This window comes from Bos mutus, chromosome 9, assembly GCF_027580195.1.
Source record: "Bos mutus isolate GX-2022 chromosome 9, NWIPB_WYAK_1.1, whole genome shotgun sequence".
NCBI classification, from domain to species: domain Eukaryota; kingdom Metazoa; phylum Chordata; class Mammalia; order Artiodactyla; family Bovidae; genus Bos; species Bos mutus.
Window position 1 is genome coordinate 91511880 of NC_091625.1, and position 17549 is coordinate 91529428.

A 17549-nucleotide genomic window follows, 5' to 3' on the forward strand; every position below is an offset into this window, starting at 1 on the left:
TGGCAGAGCTGTGTCCTCCTCTGGGATCCCAGGGTCCAGCCTTGGTGGGAACTGGATCCTGTGATCCTTCCTGTTCAGGTCTTGCCTCAGAGAGGATGCCAGCTGCACCCAGGGGCTCCATGCAATTAAGTGGCACCTCTCTGATTCATAGTAAAGCCTTTTGTCCTGGGATGGGCTGGCTTTGGAGAGGAAGGGCATGAAATATGTTCTGTTAGCAGGTAAGCACTTTGCCTTTGTAAGAGATAAAAGGTGGTTCTGGGAGTTTCCAGCATCTAAGTTCCAAAATTTTGTGAATATGTTGAAGAGATGACTCAGAACTCAAACTTGGCACCCGCTTTTGACATCAGCCGTGTTATTTTCTCCAGCATCCATCTGGCGCCTCGGGGCTCCAAGGCTCCTTGTGGCCGTGATGTCTCTGAGATCTTCAGGGGACTTGAGGTCACCTTCATCTTTGTGTCCCCAGAACTTAGTGCGTACCTGACACAGAGTAGGTGCTGTAGAAATCATCATCATGGATAAATGCGTTGATTGCGTGTCCTGTATTTAATACAACTCTTTGGAAATATTGGAGCTTTTTATTTTTAAGATAAAGGCAGACATAAAGCAAATTTGACTCTGTTGCCTAGGTAATGTACATTTTTATCTCATGGCGTCTGTGACATTGCTCTTGATTCCCTTGTACTTCTCTGTGACTTTTCTCTAGAGTTCTCCTCCCCTGTGCACAGTGGCTTGGTGGTTCCAGGGTTCTCTCCTTGGTCCTGTTCTTGTCCCACTCTGCACATTCTCCCCGGGGAGCACGATCCATCCCTGTGGCTTCACGGCCAAGTGCATGATGATGGCTCCAAAGCTGAATTCCTGTGCAGACCTTTCTTGCACTACCAGACACCTGGGTGTGTTGCGATGGATGGTCCACGTGCATCTCAGGTTCAGCTCTGGCAAAGCCAATCTTGGGTTGCCCACTCCTGCCCCATCCTGTACCCATCCACCCTGTCACCTGAGACATGAAAGCCACACTCTGCCTTCATGCCTTCCTTGTCTGCATATCCTTTCATGAAATAGGTGGCAAAGAGGAGACCTGTGGAGTTGACTTGCACAGACTCTCTGTTCACTTGACTTCCATGTGTTCATGCTATTCTGCATTCATTTGGATCCTTCTTCCTCGTTCCCTCTCTGTTGCTGTGACTTCTGGCCTGTTTTTCTGCCCAAGTCCCGCCTTCCATTCAATTCTTCTACCCTTGGGCTACCTTCCCCTCCCTGGCCCCCACTATCCCCTCTTAAGACTTTGCTGAGGTGTCTGCTTTGCTCTGAACGCTGTTAGGGCCCCAGGGAGAATTAACTTCCTCCCAGAGTGGCCCTACTCGGCCCGTGTGGTTTCTTCTAACGTCATCTCTGGTAGTTTGCTGTGCTTGTTTTCTGTCTCCCGCCTCCGGCATCAGAAGCACATCCTGAGAGCAGGGACTGCGTCTCATCATCTTTGTATATCCAGCACCTTGCACAGTGCCTGGAAAAGGGCCTGTTCTCAGAAAGTGCGTGTTGAATGCATGGATGGAGAGGTGCGTTTGTGCTGAATACAGTAGGAATGTGGCCTGTTTTCGCTTGGTTGGTCTTCCTTACACAGAGGTGCGTGTAGCAGCCTCAGTGGTGGAGGACCAGTGGTGCATCACGTTTGGTCTAGAGTCTGACCTTGCTTCTCACGTGGTCAGCCTGTTGGCGAGTGGACTGTTCTCTGGTGCGGTGTTAGGGGCCTGGAGAGGTGAGTTCGGTATCCGCATCTGTCGTTGCTTCCTAAAATTTGCTCGGGGATGGCCCATGCTTTTGTGATCAGCACTGCATTATGGGGCTAACTTACTCTACAGCCACCAACAATGAAGTGTGGCTTAGACAATGTGGTCCTTTTCTGGGTGGAGTTGGGGTGTTAGAAGAAGAAAAAGGAAGAAGAAATAAGAGCTCTAGAATTCTGTAGACCATTAAGACATTTTCTTTAGGTCTCCTCTTATGTAGTGATTGGTAATATCAGCCTGGATCATGGACCAGCATTTCTGTCCATGAGTTCCATCAACCTCCCAGGGCTCCCATAGCTTCTAAAGGTCTACTAGAGCCCACTGTCCTTGCCCCCCACATGCTGGATGGTTTGCCAGCATCTATCCCTGTCTTTTATGCCTAGATCAACTCAGACAGGTATGAGTTTTATGGCTTGTTATAGTTAACTGGAATCAGAAACCATATGGTTTTGCCTACTTGAGGGGAAAGTCTACTAAATACAAAAATTAGAATGAAAACCTGTGTGTGGTTTTGATAGAAGCTGGTCATTTCATCTTTCTTGAGTTTAATTTGAGAACCCCTGGAAAGAACTGTTGAAAATAGTGTACATGTATAAGTGCAGATTGGAAAACCACATGCTCTGCTTAACCTTTTATATCATTTCTTAACCTTTTATATTATTTCTTAACCCTGACTCTGGAAGTTAAGAAGATTTGCTCTTCCTCTTGGGACTTTCGATTTACATTGCAATTGTGGTTGATGCCAGAAAAAGAACAATTATGCTTGCAAATGAGCAGGTTGTGGGTTGTAATAAGAATCTATGGTGCTACATCCCTGGTTTACCCAGTTATCCTTTACCATCACTTAGCCAAAAATAAAGGGAAGTGAGCAACACTTTATATAAAGTACTTAGTGAAGTTTGCACAACAGTCAAGTTTGACAAAATCAGCCAGGCATTTAAGTTATTGTTTTGATTGGTCATTGGCCTTCTTTGAGCAAACAGTCAGATGATGCTGCTTCCATTAGCCAGGGCCCAGGTCTATTTCAGAAGCCCAGCTGTGCATATGCTAACTACTGTATCACTGAGAACCATGATGTCCTGCCTTCTAGGTTTTCATTTTTTCCTTTGCTCTCTTTGTCTATCTGAGCCTTTAAGCTAGTCACTACCATTCTGTGCAGATGGCCAAACTCGCCTATGTTTTTGTCACTTTTCATGCAGATTTCAGCAACGTCCCCGATGTCACAACTGGCCTGAAAAGGAGTCAGACTGATGGCACACTGGATCAGGTTTCCCACAGGGAGAAGAAGGAGCAGACATTCAGGGTAAGACTGTCCCAAATCTTAAAGAAGGACATAGCAGGCAGGTATTAATTCCTGCCTGCACCTGAGGTGGGGGAAAAAAAGATGGAGTTATCCTACCCCTAGGTCCAATGGCCAACACACTTTTTTTTTTTTTTTAAAGAAAATAGTTTCCTTCTTTATTGAAAGTGAAGTTCTAGTAGGAATCCTTGACTCTGAAGAGCAGGGCAAATGTGGCCATTCATACATTAGGGTGGTTTGACAAGGAGAATCTGTGTTCAGGTATTCTGAAGGTCACATAAAATGACTAAAATTTTCCTTTACTACTTTTATTTTGCTGAAGGTTATTTTAAGGATGTTGTCTTTTTGTTGTGGTAAAATACACAAAACATATGACGGTTTCCGGTCATAGCCATTTTGAAGTGTATGTCAGTGGCATTAAGTGCATTCACGGTGTTGTGTAAGCCATCACCATTTCCAGATCTTTTTCATCCTGCCAGGTAGAAACCCTGTACCTGTTAGACAATAACTGCCTATTGATACCACCCACTGATCCCATGGTAACCCCCATTATACTTTCTCATTTGCCTGTTCTGGTTACCGCATAGAAGTGTGGTCATATAATATTTGTCCTTTTGTTTCTGTGTAATGTTTCTGAGGTTCCTCCGTGTGGTAGCCTGTATCAGAACGTTACTCCTTTTATGGCCAATTAATATTCCATTGTATGTATATACTACATTTTGTTTATCTACTCATCTACTGATTGGATCACCGTTAGACTGTTGTGAGTAATGCTGCAGTGACACCGCCATACAAATATCTGTTTCAAAGCTTGTTTTCACTCCTTTTGGGTATGCCACTCGGAGTGGAATTGCTGGGTCATGTGGTAATTCTCTGTTTAGCTTTCTGCGGAGCAGTCCGACTGTTGAGCTCAGACCACTCTGCACCCGTTTCCTGTTCCCACCAGCAATGTACGACGGCTCCTATTTCTCCACATCCTCACCAATGCTTGTCACATTCCTTTCCTGCGTTTTTAACTGTTCTTAGCTCTCCAGAGAAGACAGTGACAACCCACTCCAGCACTCTTGCCTGGAAAATCCCATGGACAGAGGATCCTGGTGGGCTGCAGTCCATGGGGTCTCAAAGAGTTGGACACGACTGAGCGACTTCACTTTCACTTTTCACTTTCATGCATTGGAGAAGGAATGGCAACCCACTCCAGTGTTCTTGCCTGGAGAATCCCAGGGATGGCGGAGCCTGGTGGGCTGCCGTCTATGGGGTCGCACAGTTGGACACGACTGAAGCAACTTAGCAGCAGCAGCAGTCAGCTTTCCTTTCAGGAGTGGTCTGTCTGACATGATGTCTTTTAGTACAGAGTCCAGTTTTAACTGACTTTGAGATTATTCATGTTTTTTCTCTCTCACTTTCATCTTAAATACAAAGCAAGAATGGAGGAAATATAAACCATCACAGGCATTTGAATAAAATATATAGCCTGGCCACACCCCGGTTGGGTTTCAACTAATGCTGCCAGGAGCTGGTCCCTTAGTCATGGCCAGTGGCACAGCCTCGGGTGACTGGTGGCCTTCGTAGTGGGGCTGGGGGGATGGGGTTAGAGCTTACCAGCTTCAGGGCCGATTCTGGTGGCTCCTGGCACCTGGTCCTTACCTCTCTTCCCTGTTTTTCTTTCTCACCCCCTGAATTCCTCTTCCTACCCCATTCCCTATCCACTTCCTCCAAAATCTCCCTTCTCTTTCTTCCCAATTCCTCATGCAAACCAATTCCTAAACTGCTTTCACTGGTCTGGTTATACCCAGGAGGCAATTTCTTTTACTAAACTGAAGTCATACGGATTTTTAGTCTTTCTGCTCTGTTCCAACTCCGGTTGGTTATTTACTTTTGGGGATCCAGTGTTACAGCTCAAATTCGTCATGCATGTGTATGTATGAAGCAGTGGATCCTAGAGCATCAAATGGATGTGTTTGGCTTGCATTGTCTTAAATTTAAAGAAAAATTAATTTATACTTGGCTGTGCTGTGTCTTGGTTGCTGCATGTGGGCTTTCTCTAGCTGTGGCCAGTAGGGACTACTCTTTATTGTGGTGCCTGGGCTTCTCCTTGCCGTAGCTTCTTCTTGCGGAGCTGGGGCTCTAGGCACATGGGCTTAAGTAGTTGCAGTATAGGGGCTCAGTCTTCCCAGACCAGGGATCGAACCTGTGTCCCCTGTGTTGGCAGAAAGATTCTCATCCATTGTACCTCTGGGGAAATTTCTCTTAAATTTTTTAAACAAGGCAAATGCTAAGGAAACCCTCAAGAAGCTAGGCTGTCTAAGATCGTGTGCCTGGGGGCACTGGCACAGGGTGGCAGCCTGGGGGTGGGGGAGAGTCATTGATGCCATTAGGGATAATGGTTTCCTCTCTGCTATAATCTGTTTGAGTTCCATGTTACAGTTCTTAAGAAGGAAATGCTTTTCCAAGTTTTATGTTAAGATTCAGTCAAATAAATCTGCAGAAAGTTACCATGTTGAGGCTATTTCCATTTCTATTACTTAACAGCACTTATCATAACTAAGCAAAGGTTTATAAAATGAGCATCGGGGCATTAGTTAGAAACTTAGAAGAGGAGTGAAAGATGCAGTTCAGCTTGAAATTGGAGCCCTCTGAGCTCATTTTCATTTTGCTAAAATGGTTCAAGGATAAAGCGAAGGAATGCCAAGGAATACAGAAGAAAGAAATATTAAAAAAGAATATTAGCATGTTAAGCACTTGCCGTCAAATTCCTCTCAAGTCTAGAGCAGTTATCATCTCATCTTTTTCAAATCTGAAGATATCTACCAATAATAATGGATGTCAGTACATTTTTAAAACATTCTGGCAAATGCATTGCAGCTACTGAGTTTACATATTCTTTGTTCCTTGGCAGAGAAGAATCTGTGATCATCAGAAGTGATCACTGCGATGGATGGTAGTGAAAAGGAGGTTTTGAACTGAAGAATTAAAAAATAAAATTTCTGTTATTTTTAGCCGCCTAGGAAACAGTGGGTTACATCCAACAGCAATGCTTGTCTGTTTTTCAGATGGTGATCTGGGAGTTCGATGATGCGTGCCCAGTGTCCGATGGCCCTGGCAATGTCCCCTGGTGCCCACAGGAGGTGGTCACTCCCCAGAGGGGAGACCTCCTTGTTTCCTGGGCTTCCCACACTGGCCCATTAGCCCTCTCGGGGTCATTAACTTCTGTACAGATAAGACCCTGGTGGAACCTGGGCTGTTGGGGGTATTTTACTCACCGTATACTAGATTTGAGAATAAAGAATAATTTCCCTTGAAAATCAAACGCAGCCTGGCTTGATGAAGCGCAGCTGTAAATAGGGCTTTTGACAGCCCTGCAATTTCTGCAAATGGGTTATAATTGATTGCCTTCTTTCTCTTCAAGGGTGCCTATTACTGTCACGGCTCTTTGTGTGCCCCGTCACCCTCCCCTGTGTGGGGGCCTCCCCCCCCACCGCCCCCCAGTATTGTTAGCAATTAGCTCACACTATTATAACAGTTTGGAGTTTGAAAGGAATAAACAGTTTCTTTGGGGGGTGAGGGGGTTGAAGGAGTTTCTGGTTTGTTCTGGGGACTTGAGGTGTGTGAAGCGGTCCCCACAGAAGGGCTGCTGGTGCGGTTTGCTGCCTCTGAGCTGATGCAGCACTGGTGGGTGGTGGTTCTACCGTCTCCCTATGTGTCCTGACCTGGCACCTTTCCAGAGCCAGCGGGCTCAGGGCGTGAGGTGGAAATCCGCAGCCACCCCCACCCCCCCGGCTGCCTTGGAGGAAGAGCTTGGTGGCGCTAGGATGCCCTTGTGAATGTGACTTGAAAGAGCAGTTTGGGATTTTTTTTCCCCCTCCGCCTGGGATGAGAGTGAGAGAGAACGCTTGTCATACTCACTTCCCAACAGCCGACTGTAGATGGAATCGTTGCTCCCAGAGGGAGCAGATTTCTCTGAACTTTTCCTGTCTAAGTACAGCACGTAAGTAAACCGAGGGATCTGATTCTCAGGGATGTGGGTTCCGGATCCAAACGCAGGCATGCGTGCATGGTTTTCTTTTCTCTGTCTTGAAAGTTGATTTTTCCTCTGAAATGTTTCAAGGCGGTTAGGCAGAGAAGATAAGCCTTTCTTTCCAGAAGGATCCTGGCAGTACTCTCCAAGCACTCTTTATAGTTCAGGTTAAGAGAATCCTCAGATAGTCGTTATTTGGTGGCATTATCAATTTGTCCTCTCTCTTTCCAGGGTTGCATAGGTCTCTAAATGGATGTCTGAAATAATAGTCCTGTCTTTTTGAAATATAAAGAAATCAGAAAGAACTAGGGAAATTTTGAATATTTGCTCTGTAAAAGATGTTTGAAAAGAGAGAAGGATAATTTGAAGACAGTAAATAATTTTAGGCTTTGTCAAATTTTCTTGGAGCATTGTGCATACTTGTATTGGGCTTAATGCTTTGAAAGAAAACCCACAAGACTGAAACCTGTTTTCTACAAGGTAAGCAGCGTTATTACTTTCATTGTTCATGATTAAGTAATCTTTTTCAGCTTTTTAGAATAATTTTATGTAATCACCTAGGGCAGCTTTGGCAGTGATTATTTTTGCAGTTTGTAGGCGTTGTTTTGGTAGAACAGCGAGCTTTGAGAATCTGGAGACATAGAGCCTTGACAACTGTGTGTTGTGCTCTTTGCAATTTAATCGCTTTAGTTTGTATTGTGTCCTGTTTAGTTTTTCAAGGTAGAAAAAGGGCCATGCACTGATGATTAGGTTTTGGTACCCGGCATGATCTTAACTTGCATTTAGTATTTAATGCCTGCTCACCCATTTAGCTTAACCTTTTGAGTTTCTCACATGGTTTGCTTTTAAGAGCTTGCATTTCTTTTTTTTTTTTTTTAGTAGAGCTTGCATTTCTAAGAAGCTAAAGGAAAAGGATTCGTGGGTCACATTTGTTTTCCAGCATTTTAAATTATATGTCTTTTTTTACCTTTCTCTGAGTAGCCTGTGTTATTTCAGGATCTCCTGGTTGTAAGATGCTTTGGTTAAAAAGTCAAGCACAAGTAGAACTTATTTATAAATAGTCTTTCCACATGGCTGCTATTCAATAGATTAATATAATCGTGATCCTTTTTCAGAAACTAAACACACCAATGTCTAAATGCATGCCATCTGACATAATTCTTAAAGGATGAACAGAGAGGTAGCATCTTTGAAGCAAACTGGTCCCTGAGAAATGAATTGGGGTCTGATTAGTGAGACAGTTATTTTTTTGCAGAGATTCAGTTCCAGGTAGACAGGCAGTGGTACAATGGAAAGAACTCTTCATTTCATTGTAAGAAACTGGAATTTGTGTTCTGAGCCACCAGGCTTTAACCACTGTGTACCCTGGGGCAAGGTACCCAGCCTTTCTAATAAGCCTGTGTGTCTTCATCTGTAAGTAAAAATAACAGTAGTCCTAAACCTGTGTTGCAGAAAGGATCTTAGATGACTGGAAGCCCAGACATGAGGGATTATTGGGCGAGCAGTCCCCCTCCCCGACCGGTTCATATATTTGCATGTTCTGAATCTTTTCCATTCTACTCATCTAATGCGAGACAGTCACCAGGCTGCCTCCCGAGTCTTCCTGAAGTTAGTGTCTGTGGTCAAAGCCTGCTGAGCTGTCCCATGAGATAAAAAAGAATGGGAAACCAAGGGCCTCGACCCTTGAGTCCTCTTAGCTCTTTGTCACCTGCATGGAGACAGAACCTGCCCATCTTTAGCTTAATTTTCTTAGGTAGAGTATTTTGAATTGATGACCTTTTCTAAAGGGTTGTTCAAGTGACTGAATAAAAATGGTGTATGTTAGGTTTGCCTTTATCCTTAGCAGGCGTGAGCTGTGAGTGTGAGATGCTTAGAGGGTCTCGTAGACTGTTCGCTCTTTGCAAGAGAAGCATCGCTTCAGGGCAGAGGGAGGCGCCGAGGACACAGAGGACTCAGGCTGAGAAGGATCAAAGTTGAGTTTCCCATCAGCCCTCAAGCACATCTTTCTGCATTTCTAACACCTGCTTCCTTTCAGCAGGCACTTGGTGGCAAGTTGGTGAACTCGTTTGAAATGACTGGGGTTCATTTTCATTGGCTTCTGCAAGGCCGTTTGATCTCTTTGTAGTTTGTTGGATTTTTTTGTGGGGGAATTTCCCATTTTCCTAGCTTCAGGATATTAGCCCCCCACTTTTCTTGGTCTGTCCTTGATCATTCGGGCTGATATGCCCGGGAGATGCTGAGTCTCTGCTGGGAGTGGCTGGAAGGGACATAGCTGACCCTTTGTGGCCACGGATCATTCATACTCTCTGTCCCGCTGGGTTCGATGCCACCCACAGTGTCAAAGGAGAGAAGGCAAGGAAGAAAAATAACCAGATCTCAGTGCTAGGGCGATGCTCAGGCACAGGGCATCGCCCAGTGATGATGCCCATGAGCTGGGCAGCGTCATGCCCAGAGCGGGCTGCTGTCTGGCCTAGTCTGGGACAGAAGGGCATGTCCAGTGGGCGAAGAAATCTCATTGGTGGTGGCCTCTCCCTTTCCATCCCTGAGGCCATGGGCTGGGGTCCTCAAGGGGTCCGTGTCAGGAACACATCCCTGGACAGAGCCCCTTGGCCAGTGGCAGTCACAGCTGGCTGAGCTGTGGGCCACCTGGAACCAGAGACTCCTTCCGGTTGGGGGATGCCCAACAAGTGCCCAGCGGCCCAAATGCCCTGCTGGGAACCTGGGCCGGGATGGGGGGCCCACCAGATGCTGCGAGCTGGCTGGGGGGTACTTCATGACCCTGGGGTCCTGTGCACACAGGGGAGGTGAGGCGCCACATGCAGGCAGCAGGGCATGTGGGGCCCCCAAAGACGTGGGTCTCAGCTCGGGGAGTCCTGGGGCCACTCCTGCTTTCCTGGTTCCATCTATGAGGTGGGGACCCTGAGCCCCAGAGGAGCTGCAGGTGCAGGCTTCCCCCAGCCGCTCCCCCTTGTGCCCTGGCGTTGTTGAGGGCGCTCCTGTGGGCACTCTGACTCAGTTTCCCTCTGGGCCTCCCTTTGCTCCTCTGCTGTCCCCTAGCCTCCCCTTCCTCCCGCCTGTCCCCCGCTTTCTCCCTCCCCTCCAGGCTCTCCCATTTCATCCTGTTTTTTTTTTTTTTCTTTCTGGAAAGAAGTAAAAGGTGTCACGGTGAGGCATCTGCAGTCACACAAGGAGGACAAGAGAGGAGGGGCTGGGGTGGCGGCGGCTGAGTCACCCGCGGGCAGGCCTGCCAGGTGGATGTGGCTCTGGATCCACGGGCTGACGGGGTGATGACACACGCGGCCTCACACTGCAGGGTAATGATGCACAGGAGAGCGACTTGAAGATGCCCCAGGGCCCAGCCACCCAGAGTTGACCCTGACGACAGAGGCCGCAGGGACGGGCGGCCTGGTCTTAGGCTCATGACCGACCAGCCACCCTGGATTCTGTTCTGGGCACCTCCTTCCTTGTCCTGCCCTTTGGAACAGCAGGGCCATGGTTTTGCTCCCGTGTTCTCCACGGTGAGATTGCAGAGGGCTGTGTTGGTCCTTCCGAGGCAGACAGAGCAGCCCGCTGGCCACCCCCACCTCGGGGGGGTGGACAGGGCGCTCGGCCCGCTCCTCGAGGTCTCTCCCTTGAGCCTGGTGCCTGGACGAGTCCAGGAGGGCTGCGACAAGTTCCCTGTGTTTGTGCTGGTTGAGGAGGGGCCATGCGCTTTTGGATACGGTCGTGGGAGAAGTTGTAGCAGTTGTAGCCTCCCTGAAGCTCACAGCCTCATCCTCCTTGGCGTTTAGCTACTTTTCTCCATCTTTACTTTCTTTCTCGGTCTCCCAGATTGGACAAGGACTTACGGAGACTTGAGTATAGCTTTGGTGTTTGGAGAGAAGGGAGGGAGTCTGAGTTTCTCAGGCCAACCCCTAACCTCTGTAAACAGTGCTGGTAGGCTCCCAGCGGAAGCCTCCTGGACATGGGGTGGCCTCACGCTGAAGTCCCTTTGTTCTCGGACCGGTCATCTCATGCCTGCATCTGTGCAGCTGAGGGGCGGGTCTGTCCGTCTTGGCGGCCCATCCTGGCTCCGGGCGTCTGTAGTCCCTGACACCCATCCCAGTCTGTCTTTCTGTCCAAACATGTGACCTAAAGTGGTCTTTTGTTTGGCAGTCTTTTCTTCTCATGAAGACAGAAAGCCGCTTAAAAGAAAAAGAAGTTTTAGAAGAATCCACTTAGACTGAATACTGGGGACTTAATGGTCTTGCACACAGTTATTGATGTTATTTAAGGTAATGGTAAGTGAAGGTGGGGGGATCGTCAGAGACTTTATTCCCGTATCCGCTCTAGGCTTTCCCTCTCTTACTTTGTTTAGGAAATTATTTAGAGCAGACCATTGGAGAATCTGCTGAAAGCTATCAATTCAGTTCAGTCACTCAGTTGTGTCCAATCTTTGTGACCCCATGAAGCAGCACGCCAGGTCTCCCTGTCCATCACCAACTCCTGGACTTCACTCAAACTCACGTCCATCGAGTCGGTGATGCCATCCAGCCATCTGATCGTCTGTCGTCCCCTTTTCCTCCTGCCCCCAATCCCTCCCAGCATCAGAGTCTTTTCCAATGAGTCAATATAGACACTTAGAAAATTGCGTCTTAGAAAAATGTATATCATACAGATACATATGTAAAAAGTCACCCATGATTCTAGGGAGCTCCTTGATCTTACGACGTTTATCTGTGGATTCCCCACTTAGGAACTGATGAACTCTGGGTTCGTGATTCTATTTATTGATATATTTGGGGTTTTCATGGCTGCTTGGGCTCTCCTCTAGTTACAGCAAGAGGAGGCTACTCTTCATTGTGGGGCATGGGCTTCTCACTCCGGTGGCTTCTCTTACTGTGGAGCACCAGCTCTAGGGCGCTCTGGCTCCACTAGCTGTGACCCGTGGCCTTAATTGTCCCACAGCAAGTGGAATCTTCCCAGACCAGGGATCGAACCTATGTCTCCTGCATGGCAGACTGGTTCTTTACCACTGAGCTACCAGGGAAGCCCTCGGAGTAACATCTGAATCATCTAGCTTGTCTTGACTTAATACGGTGAACATTACAGAATCAAACATCAAGTACCTACAATAAGACAAGCACTGTGTTTGTGTCGTCAAGTGGCACTTGAAGTTTGTTTTCGTCTTCAAGCCTGATAGGTTGTGTGGGGCTGGCTCTCAGTGCTCTAGTGTTTCAATGTGTTAAGAGACTGAGGAGCATCGGATGAATGACCGCCCCTCCCTGGATTGCACGCATCGCTAGGTTGAGGCGAGGAGACCACGTTGATGGTGGTGGGTGGATGTTGCTAGATGCCCACCAGCTGTAATGTTGTGTGCTGGGTGTCGGAGCATTTCAAAAAGTTTTATTTTCTGTAATTAGTGGGGAAAAAAGTGAAGTTGGGGGGACAAGCATTTAAATTTTGATTCCAAAGCAGAATTGTGTGAGACTCATTTTTGTAAAATGAATAGCTGTCTGGAGGGGCCAGGAGGCAGTGGTTTGAATGCTCAGTTTTAGGGGGGGGATCAGGCGGCTCATGTGTGTCTCTTTCGAGAACATCACCCCGGCCACTTCTGCATCAGCAGGGGAGCTGGTCACAACTGCTGCGTTCTCCTTTTCTTTTGAAGGAATAACAGCCGCAATTATCATCTAATTTTGACTGGCCACTGTTTGGGCACCGGGGATCTTTATCCATCTTATCTTTAATATCTGCCAGGTGTGGGGGTATCATCACACTGATTCTTCATCCCTTTACTGAAATCTCCTTCACAAAGGTGCTCTCAGCTGTTAGCTCTTGCTGAGAGCTCTGAGCTAGGCCTTTAGTTGTTCTGTGTGCGTGGAGATGGTTGAATGAACACTCTGATTGTGCTGGGTCAGGGACAGTGTATTTGAGTCTCAGTGCTTTTTCGTGTCTTTCATCACTCATAGCAGATTTCTCACCTTTGGATAAAAGTCCCAGCCCCACGGCGTCACCTCTTTCACTCTAAAGAAAAAAAAAAGGTTCTGAGAAATTGTTTCGAATCATTTGGCGATTTCCCCCGTGCTCTCTTCTTTGATAGGATTTCTTTGCCACATCCTTGGGGCTGGGCGGCTGAAGGCATGGAGGTCAGGGGCTGGGGAGGGACTCTGCCTGGGATCCCTTCACACAAGCAGATATTTGTGTCTTTGGCATCTTCCACCCCAGGTTCCTAACTGCTGAGAGCAAAGATGGGATTATTAATTTTGTAAACCAGTCTCCTGCTTTTCTTGATAATCGCATGAGGAACATGGCAGCAGAAAATGTATGTGTCATATAAGATGTTAACGTCAGGGGAAAGGGAATGAAAGATATACAGAAACTGTCCTTGACAACTCTTTGGTAAATCTCATGCTTGTTGTTGTTTAGCCTCTAGTTGTTTCTGAGTCTTTGCGACCCCGTGGACCTTTGTCCATGGGATTTCCCAGGCAAGTGTTTTGGAGTGGGTCACCATTTCCTTCTCCAGAGGATCTTCCCGGCCCAGGGTTTGAACCTGCGTCTCCTAAATTGGCAGGTGGGTTCTTTAGTACTGAGCCACCAGGGAAGCCCAAATCTCACATTATTTCAAAGTGAAAATATATTAAATGTCCAAAAAATATATTTGTCACTAATAACGGAGCCAGAAGAAAACCGGAGGTATGTTTTTACAGATGCCCTCAATTCTTTCCGTTTTTTCTCCCTCACGTTCTTTTGTACATCACCACCTTCTCCTCTCTCTCCTTGTTTGTTCAGCCTCCAGTGCCTCCCTCGGTCCCATGACTCACTTTCCTTCACACCCTCGAATCCTTGGCCGTCACCTAAGTTCTCTAGTGTTTGCAGAAGACAGATGTCAGATGAGAAAACTCTTTGAGCAATTGCTTAAGAAGTCCTGGCCTGGCATTGCACTGGCTGGGGGTTTCATGCCAACTGCTTAGAAGCTACCAGTGTTGCATAGCTTGAGGAGTCGTGCTGTCTTCCTCCTCTCAAGCTGTTTTGAGCTGGCTTTGGAGACTAGAATCCATTTCCTTCTCAGTTCAGCAACCATAAGATAAAGGACAGTCAGATGAGAAGCCTGTCCCAACCCCCACATGGCCTGGGGGCTCTGGGCATCCGGGTGGGTCCAGGCATCCTCTGCTCGCCTCTTAGTAGCTTTGCGAGACGCGAGACGTTGAATGTCATGATTTTATAGACGATTTTCCAAGATGGAAAGACTGATGATCAAATCAGTAATCTCAGGTGAGACTTAAAAACAATTTTCTATGTCTGAGGCTTTTAAAAAAAGTTTTATTATTGAAGGATAGTTGATTTACTGTGCTGTGTGAGTTTCAGGTATACCACAAAGTGAGTCAGTTATACAGAAATGTTTTATATTTACATTGAATAATAGTCACGCCGTCTCTGTCTCTTGCTTTTGCATGAGTGTCTGTCTGTCTGTACGCCCCTTCCCTGTGTCACCTGTTCTCCTCACCCTGGGGAAGCATGGCTTTGGTTACTTTGTATTTACCAGCTTGTATTTTCTAGAAGTTTGATCAGAATTGCTAAACCATTTGTTAACATGGACATCGTCCCAGTTTATGTGTTATTACTTCATTTCTGTTACTTAGGGCTAGATTTTTGAGATGAAAGTGTAGTCGCTCAGTTGTGTCCGACTCTTTGGGATCACATGGACTCTAGCCCAGCAGGCTCCTCTGTCCATGGAATTCTCTAGGCAGTAATACTGAAGTGGATTGCCATGGCCTGCTCCAGGGGATCCTCCTGACCCAGGGTTCCAACCTGGGTCTCCGGCACTGCAGGCAGATACTCTACCATCTGAGCTACAAGGGATTTTAGGCATAAGTTGGTGCTAAAGTCTCAGATAAATGTGTATGAGGTGGGCACTGTTCCATATGAGATGATTATTTTGAGACCCTGTTAATAAGAAGCAATCCAGAGTAATGTAACAGACTGGATGATCACATTGCTAAAATCCAGCAAAAAAAATTTAAACTACAAGTAAGAGGAGAAGGCAATGGCACCCCACTCCAGTACACTTGCCTGGAAAATCCCACGGATGGAGGAGCCTGGTAGGCTGCAGTCCATGGGGTCGCTGAGGGTCGGACACGACTGAGCGACTTCACTTTCACTTTTCACTTCCATGCATTGGAGAAGGAAATGGCAACCCAGTCCAGTGTTCTTGCCTGGAGAATCCCAGGGACGGGGGAGCCTGGTGGGCTGCTGTCTATGGGGTCACACAGAGTCGGACACGACTGAAGTGACTTAGCAGCAGCAGCAAGAGGCCACAGAAGTGTGTACCTGTGTGCACTCAAGACAGATGGTTCTATCATTACTTGTGTCCAATCAAGGTTATCAGGATTTTAACAAATACTTTGATTTTTTTTTTTTTTTACATTTTTATTATTTTTTTCGCCCCAAGTGTACAACTTTTTGGAAACCAAATTTCAAGCGTTATTTTCAGGCAAACGTTAGAACTGAAAATCTAGGCCTTTTTATGCAAAAGGGGATGCAGCAGGTTTCAGACAAATTCTAGCACCTGGACCCTCTCTCCGTAAGTCCCTACCCATGTTCATGAGTGAGTGTGGGGGTGTCCTGGATGATGAAACCTCGTGGAGTCGCTGTCATTGGAAGTCAGTGTCAGAAGGCACCGGCCTTCGTGCGGGACAGGGGGCATATGGGGAGGGGTCGGGCTGCCCCTCCTGAAGCTGCAGTGGGGCCACCTCTGTTTGCTGTGCGTCTGTGTCAGCTCTGATGGACACAGCAAGATTGTCAGTGATGAAGTGGAAATGCCCAGAGAAGGTCTTTAGGATTCATAATTTGCACCAAATTCAGGCAAGAAAGTGGTTCCTTCATTCCCCCAAATCAGCTCACGGCCCCTTTGCCTGTCCCGATCGGAGCAACCACGGCTCGGTTCCTCCTGGAGAAGGTTACAGCGTTCTGCATGTCTCAGGCTCCTCCCTCCGCTGAGTGTTGGCGTCACCGTCAGTTGGATCTGATCATCCCTGGGGCCAAGGCTATTCCAACCACATTTTTGCAGTTCACATTAGGAGGGTGGGATATATAAGAAAAATAAGGAGATTCCCTATCAGAATTCCATCCCCTGCTGAGCTCATTTGAAGAGCAGAGGTGATCTCTTGCTCTTGCAGGGGGAGACAGGAGGTAGATCTGAGTGCCAGAGACTAGCTCCATCTCCCTGGTCCGTGGGCTTTAGGAAAACCACCTTACCCCGAGTCCTTATATCCTTATTTGCTAAAAAAAAATAAAATAATAATAAGATTATATTTCCATGACAGGTTCATGGAAGTGAAATGACTTTGCGAACTGCCCTCGGCATGCGATAACTTGGCTCTTCGTGTCACTGTGAATTTTATACACAGCATCTCATTGAGACCCCTTTTCTCCGCAGCAGCCCTACTGGATAGATATCATGAGCCCCTTTTACTCTGAGAGAACTGAGATGGGAGAAGTTAGTTGAAGGTCCAGTTAGTGGGGGCCAGCGTTCATATCCAGCTCTGTCATTTTCTAAAGCCTGTTCTTTCTACCACACCCAGTAAGGGGAATGGTGCTGATTAGAGATGAAAGGGGAAAACCAGATAAATTAACAGTGCCTTTAAATACAAGAGATTTAAAAGCAGAGCAACTCTCTTTGTTCAATTGCAGGTATGACATTACAAATTCGGACACAACTTTTTAGTTCTTTGGCTTAATTTACAAACATGGTTAAGCAGCGTAGATGTGTTATTTTTGATATTGTTTTTGATTTTGGCTTTTAAACACTATTTCATAGAGTTATAATGAAATTCCCATAGTTGTTAATGTCAGCAAATTTGAAATCTGTTGCAGAAGAGTTCTCAAGTCCCAGAATTCTGAGTACTAGTATCTGATATTTGCATCTGACTAGTAATTAGTTTGATAATTTTTTATCAAATTAAAAAATTTGTGTGGTTTTGTACTAGGGGCAGGCCATATGTGAATATTTTTACCTCCAAAAATTATTTCAGTAGATACAATTCATGTTTTAAAATCTGCCACTGTATGATAACCTTAACATTAAAATCATACAGTATAAAAAGTAGATATTGGTCTTTAGGAAAACATCTTTAAAAGTATATCGTGAAGGTGTAAGTAAGTACAGAGAGAAGACCACTTATATCTAAACAGAAACCCTCTTCTCTCCCAGGGCTGGTTTGGTGATTTCTTCCTGAATCTTCAGTGCCTTGATAGCTGAGAGTTCCTACCCTGGGTATATCTGCATAAAGCAGAGAGTCTAGTGAGTTATTTTCATCAGTAAAGCCTGGAGAACATTTCTCCAGTAATTTGTAACTTTGCTGATCTGAACATACCTTTTCATGTTGGATTTTTCCATTGGAGCTCACTCCTTGTAGAGTTTATGTAGACCCAAAATAAAACCCATCCTCAAAGGGTTGAAAGAAACAGTTTA

General features: G+C 46.4%; 1 protein-coding gene across 10 annotated transcripts in view; it reads left to right on the plus strand.

The window, feature by feature from the left end:
* TIAM2 (TIAM Rac1 associated GEF 2) overlaps window positions 1-17549 on the plus strand; it is a 240898-nt gene that overhangs the window by 191652 nt on the left and 31697 nt on the right. For all 10 annotated transcript variants that reach the window (XM_070376925.1, XM_070376920.1, XM_070376923.1 and 7 more), the window contains one exon: window positions 2981-3084. In XM_070376925.1, the coding sequence (XP_070233026.1) occupies window positions 2981-3084 (104 nt within the window). The remainder of the gene's footprint in view (window positions 1-2980; window positions 3085-17549) is intronic.